The sequence below is a fragment of the Enhydra lutris genome, unplaced genomic scaffold (assembly GCF_002288905.1).
Source record: "Enhydra lutris kenyoni isolate GAN:26980312 unplaced genomic scaffold, ASM228890v2 scaffoldscaffold18, whole genome shotgun sequence".
Lineage (NCBI taxonomy): Eukaryota > Metazoa > Chordata > Mammalia > Carnivora > Mustelidae > Enhydra > Enhydra lutris.
In genome coordinates, this window is record NW_019154102.1 from 19,747,784 (window position 1) to 19,754,357 (window position 6,574).

Genomic DNA, 6,574 nt, shown 5'->3' on the forward strand with positions numbered 1-6,574 from the left:
TTCCATTGTTTTGGTGAAGACAAGATGAAACTCACAGTGAGTAGATTTTTCCTTTTGAATGTATTATCTTATGATTAAGGACTGTTAACTTTCTCAGCTAAGAGGAGTCTGCTTCTTAGGACAATTCGCCGTTGTTTTAAGAAAATCTCCTTTCTTGTCATTGAATCATGGCAATTATAAGCATCTCTGTGGAGAATGATAGTTGTACTGGGAGTAGACAGTTGTCTGAATGTTGTATTTCATGCTATCTTAATGAAATTACCTTCCAGTCCTCCTGATTCAGGGCTGGTCCCAAAGCAGGCAGTCCCTAAGCCCTAGAAAATGCCTGATCTTTCTCCACATTCTTGAATCCCCGCCCTTTTTTTAAAGATTTTATTTATTTATTTGACAGAGAGAGAGATAGCAAGTAGGCAGAGCAGCAGGCAGGGGGGTGGGGTGGGGAAGCAGGCTCCCCACTGAGCAGAGAGCCTGATGCAGGGCTCCATCCTAGGACCCTGAGATCATGACCTGAGCCAAAGGCAGAGGCTTACCCCACAGAGCCACCCAAGCGCCCCACTGAATTCCTCTTTTGACCAAAATTCCCGAGCATGTTCAGGAAAAATGACAAGCAGATTCTTGAATGAGATGGGTGAGAGACTTACTGTCACGTTCTCTGCTGTGAAATGGATCTCTAAGTAAGAATGGCTTTCCTGAACCCTGACCATAGTCAGTTATCCATGAAAACACCTGAAGCATGAAGCTAGTGCAGCATTTTCCCCGTGGCTCCAGATAAAAGGCTGAGAGTGTGGCAGGTAGACCACAGAATTCCACCAAAGTAACTGGTGGCACTGTGTGTCACTTATAGCAAGACACAGAGAGGCTAGAAATCCAATGGATGTCTTCATGCTTTAACATACTAAACATTATATTACAGCAGCCGCTGCTTCAGAGTGGAGTTGTAAATGTAAAATGATTATCTAGAAGTAAGCTCTAATAACAGCACAGTTTAAAAAAAAAAAAAAAAAGGAGCTCTGAGCCCAGGTCAAATGTGGTTTCTCTCCTTGTTCTGCGGTGACAAGCCAAGACAAGCGTGACCATGTTACTTAACAACTGAAGCTTACTTCCTCATATGTGAAAGGACTGTGTTGTACTAGTAGATCTCTTAAATTTTCCCCATCTCTCACTGTTTAAGAGACTCATTTTTACCTCCTTCTTAAGCTATCAGGAGAAAAATTAAGCAAATAAAACAATTAGCTTGAATCACTAGGACAGATCTCAGACCAGTTTGTCCCAGGCCAAGGAAATGCTAATAGGTACTCGGAATCAGGCACCTGTATAAAATCTCTGTGTTCTGATAACTAATGTCATGTACCCAGTGACAAATGACTAATCCAGGTACCCTAGGACAGTGCCTGACTTCCTTTCTGCCAACCACACTCGACAGCCAGAACTTTCCACCCTCAGTCCCTCAGTAGCAGCCAGGCTGCTTACTGATCCGTTGCTTAATTTTTTTTTTTTTTTTTTAATATAAGAAGAGTACTTTTTTTTACTAGGAGGTCTGTGAAGGAAGGAAAGTATTCCAGATCAAATAAGAAAAGTAAATCATTTTCTGACATAGTTCTCAGAACCTATATCCATTTTCATATCGTGTATGTTATTCATTGTCAAATGTGTTTTTCAATATGCTGTTTTTTCATAAAAAATGAAATATTTCAAAATGCATACTTTTTTCATAAGAAAAACTTTTATAAGAAATTTTAATTTCTTAATTAAATTTAATTTTAAATTTTATTAGAATTAAATTTAATTTTAAATCTTAAATTATTAATTAATTTAATCTTCTTTTAAAAATATTATTTTATTATTTTATTATATATTTATTATATAATTATTATATAAATTATATATACAAATTATATATAAATATTATATAAATATAATATAAATAAATTATATATATAAATTATATATAAATATAAATATATAATAAATATATATTTATTATAGATTTATTATATAAATTATATGTAATATAATTTATAATATATAATATATAATTATATGCATATATTATATATAATATAAATATGTATTATATAATTATAATATATAAATATATAATATATAAATTATATATGACATACATAAATATTTATATATTATAAATATATGAATGAATATATAAATTATATATTATATATACTTTATATATAATGTACATATAATTTATAATAATATAATACTATATATTATATATCACATATTATAATAATATTATTACATATATTTTCATAAGAGCTACATTAATACTTTTAAAACTATACACACAATAACATGATTGCTACAAGTAATTAACCTACAATCTTACATTCTTTAAAACTTTCTATGGCTGAAAAGAATACAAAGGTCAAAGAAGAAAAGACAGACCACTCAACAGTGTGGTAAAATTAGTATTTTTTGTAAGCTTGGGTAAAGAAAAAAAGAGGGCATTTTTTTTGCCATGTGATAGTAGACCAATATTACTTATGATTTTTAGATTGTCTTCGCTGGACTTCTTGGAGTCTTTCTGACCCCAGCCCTTGCTTCCACTGTAAGTATTAAACTTATTTTTTTATAAATTTTTTAAAGATTTTATTTCCTTATGTGAGAGAGTGCGCAACGTGAGAGACAGAGAGACCATGAGAGAGTCAGCATTAGCAGAGTGGGGAGGGGCAAAGGGAGGGGGAGAAGCAAACTCCCCACTGAGCAGGGAACACTTGGGGTTCAATCCCAGGACCCCAAGACCATGACTTGAATGGAAGGCAGAGAGTTAACCAACTAAGCCACCCAGGTGCTCCAGTATTAAACTTTTTGAAGTGTATTACTAAAGTGCATTTGCAAAGAAACATGGTATTAAATCACTGTCAATTTCTTATAAATTTTAGGACATCAACATTGGTGGTAACAGCAACAGTGGTATAAGTGGGCAGCAGTCAGTGAGTGTCAACAATGAGCATAATGTGGCCAATGTGGACAATAACAACGGATGGGACTCCTGGAATGCCCTCTGGGACTATAATACTGTAGGTAGCCAACATACAATTTACATTCTTTACAAATATGTTTCTTTTTTAACAACAACAAAAATGTCCGCTAACCATAAAAGAATTAAAAATAATTTCTATTTTTTTAAAGATTTTATTTATTTGACAGAGAGATAACAAGAGAGGGAACACAAGCAGAGGGAGTGGGAGAAGGAGAGGCAGGCCCCCTGCAGAGCAGGGAGCCCGAAGCGGGGCTAGAACCCAGAGCTCTGGGATCATGACCTGAGCAGAAGGCAGACACCTAACTGACTGAGCCACCCAGGCACCCCTACATAAAGTAATTTCTTTATCATAAGTAACATGGTTACTTATGATACTTAAATCATAAGTAACATTTGTTGGCACATAAGCATAGAGTTGTAGGTCAAAGGGCTTATTTTGGTCACCCAGCTTCACTCCCTAGATGTAAACCCTATTAATGTTTCCCACAAAAAGTCAAAATTCAGACCAAGCAAAAGTAATTAGGATCTACTATGTCCAAGGATTGCGGGGCTGTTAGACAAATATGAACATCCTTCTGCCTTCCCTGAAGATACCCTCTGTAATGAGGAGAGACGGGCACGATATCACTACTGCTTATCTCAGTCCATATTCAATTTGCTTCTAAAAAGACAGAAATGGATATTTCACCTGTAATTCAAAAAAAAAAAGGAAATGTAAATGACAATATTAATCAGTAAGAGAAGCAAAAAACCAAAACCAAACCAAAATAACACTTGGCTCTGGTTAGAAGACCCAATTCTGCAATTACTAGCTTTTTATTTAACAAACTTTGTACTTTGAAAAAAGGCAACTCTTTATCATCTTAGTTTTATCGTGTGATCAACTAGAAAACCAATCACTGTCTGACCTGTCTCCTTGAAATGGTATGAAGATCATGTGAGATTAAAATGTGATAGCAATTTCAAGTTTATTTCAGCAAAGCAGACATGTGCAGGGGGACTCCATGCTAGAACCTGAAGATAAAGCAACGAGTTAGACTCTGGGTCTCTGCCCTCAAGAAGTTTGTATTCCAGGCTTACAAATGTTAACAACAAAAACGATTGGAAAACTGGGCCAGATCCGGTGCTCTGATCTGAGTTCATCATAATCTTGGAGTTCCATTTCCCTCTGCTGGTCAAACTGATTTTTGGTAAGAAAAGCTCCTTGGGGAACCTCCTTCTTACTCTCTATCATCTTCTTTACTAGGACCTTGCTGCTGTCAGACTCTTTGGCAAGAAGAAATGCATTGTGCATAGAATGAACAAGGACGCCATGCCCTCTCTTCAAACTCTTGATAAATTGGTGAAGGAAAAGAAGGTATAAATAAAAGACTTTTTAATTTGGCTCAAGGGAGGTCAGTAAATAACGAGGTCACAGTCATTTCCTCTTGACCACAGTACATTGTCATGTGCAGCACAAAAAGGGAAGAGGAACTGGTAATTGCCTAAGAAGAAGGAGCGGCCAGCCCTCAATGCTGTGGCTCACACCTGCCTTTTCTGTTAGAGGAGCAAAGTTCTGCTCAAGCCAATGGCAGCTGTCTACACTTCCCCAAGTACATTTTTTCCACAAGAGTTGGGTTGGGATTATTATATTTAGAAATGAAAATAGTGGATACCCAGTTACATTGGAGTTTCAGATAAACGATGGATAGTTTTTTAACCTAAGTATGTCCTATGCAATATTTAGGACAAAATTATTTATCTAAAATTCAAACATAAGTGAGTGTCCTATATTTTATCTGCCAACCTTAGTGAAGTAGGGAGAGAAGACCCATTGCTCTTTAAAATGTTTGCCTGAGTTCATGTTTCTATAACTGAAAAACAGTCACCTTTCATTGTCCAGGTAGAGAAAATAAACAGCATTCTCAGAAACTGATTATCATACAGCTCCATCCAAGAAATATAAAGTGACCCAATGAGGTCCAAGCTTCAGAATAAATTTAACCTCAGACTTCTGCTTTTATGAGAAGCTGAGGTCGCACATCAGCGAAATCTTTTGGAACATAGAAATTCTGAGATATACAGGGTGGGTGCTGATTATGAAAAAAAAACTGTAGCCGGCAATACCGCCTGCAGGCCTGGTACCCAACCCTCATTCAACAAACCGCTGGGCTGGGCGCTCATTCTCTCTCTTCCTTTCCACACTCAGCTTCAGGGTGAAGGACAAGGAGGACCTCCTCCCAAGGGCCTGAGGTACTCCATCAACCCTGAAGAAGTCAATGACCTGAGCAAGTTAGGAAAACCCATTGCTAGCATGTGCAGGGGGATTCCAACATACATGGCTGAGGAGATCAAAGGTGAGTAGCTTTTCAGGAGTACACTCCAAGGTATTGCTGCTGGGATTGTCAGACTACTCTTGGGCATGTCCATAGAAGACACCGACCACTCAGCACTTGCTTCGTGCTTTCCGTGTGTTAAATTAGGAGCTCCTGCCGGCAGTCTTACCTGATAAGTTATTATTATTCTCACTTTCTGGATGAGGAAACTGAGGCACAGGGAGAGGTCACAGGTCTCTTGTCTGGGTCAGTCCCAAGGATTCTGGCTTTGGATTCTGTGCTCTTCGCCACTGGGAAGTAAATACTGCCTTTCAAGAGTGGATCTGGAGTTACTGCAAGGTGTATTTAAAGGAAGGCCTGAATTGCTAAGGAAAAAGAAAATGCCAATAGAATGTACTGACTCTTTACAGCTCAATCACTTAATTTCTGCACCTTCAAAGAATGACTTGCAGAAAAACAAAGTATCCACCTACCTAATATAACAGCAACTTTCCAGATCTCTGAATTGATTGATTAAATCTAGATAAATAGCTAGACAGGTGATAGAGGTAGGTTGATCTTGAAATTAGTACATAGCTAGCTTGGAAACTGTCACACACACACACACATACACACACACACACACACACACACACACAAAAGAGTCCTTGAAAAGATACTGATAACAGTTTCTTCTTTTCTTTTTAATAGGGGCCAGCCTGTTCTTTTACGGAAGTCATTGTTATGATGTTAATGCATTGTGGCTTCTCAACTTTTCCTACTGTGGAAAAGTAATTGAGGGTTAAAGAAAAAAAAAAGTCACTTGGAGTTTAGTCATCCGAAGAGTTGATGCAAAAAATGCGGGTTCTGATGATTTTTATCATGTCATTCTGAAATGTTTTCTGCTGATTATGTTTGGCCTCTTCAAGTTTCAATAAACCTACTTAGCACTAAATTCCTTATGATTCCTGTTTGGAACACACAGGCTCAAAAGTGCAACATGATGGTGGGAAGCTGTTGGGGTGCATGGGACCCAACGGTTAGCTTATATTCAGGGCCTGTCCCTTATAAAGAAGCCCTTCAGATGCCTTGGATACTACTAACCACAGTTCTGGGCATGGATCCAAGACAATCCCACTGATCTGAAGACAGATCCACAGCTGATGTGCACAGTAATCTTTCAGATCAGCAAGGGCAGAAATCCGCTCAAACCAGCTTTCACCAGGAGGGGTGGGGGGTTACTGCAAGGTTATTGGAGTGTCTAAAATAATCTTAG

The 6,574-nt window shown here is 37.5% G+C and overlaps 1 protein-coding gene across 1 annotated transcript; it reads left to right on the plus strand.

The window, feature by feature from the left end:
* Positions 1-6,237, plus strand: LOC111148170 (gastrokine 1). The gene is made up of 6 exons (XM_022504617.1): positions 1-36; positions 2,516-2,569; positions 2,904-3,041; positions 4,251-4,361; positions 5,193-5,340; positions 6,010-6,237. Exons 1-6 carry the CDS (start codon positions 25-27, stop codon positions 6,102-6,104), a joined length of 558 nt encoding a protein of 185 aa, XP_022360325.1. The 5' UTR covers positions 1-24; the 3' UTR covers positions 6,105-6,237.
* Positions 6,238-6,574: the final 337 nt, after the last annotated feature.

Coding starts and splice junctions, on each gene's coding strand:
- LOC111148170 (XM_022504617.1), top strand. Junction 2,570..2,903: donor CCCCAGCCCTTGCTTCCACT/GTAAGTATTAAA, acceptor TATAAATTTTAG/GACATCAACATTGGTGGTAA. Junction 5,341..6,009: donor CATGGCTGAGGAGATCAAAG/GTGAGTAGCTTT, acceptor TCTTTTTAATAG/GGGCCAGCCTGTTCTTTTAC.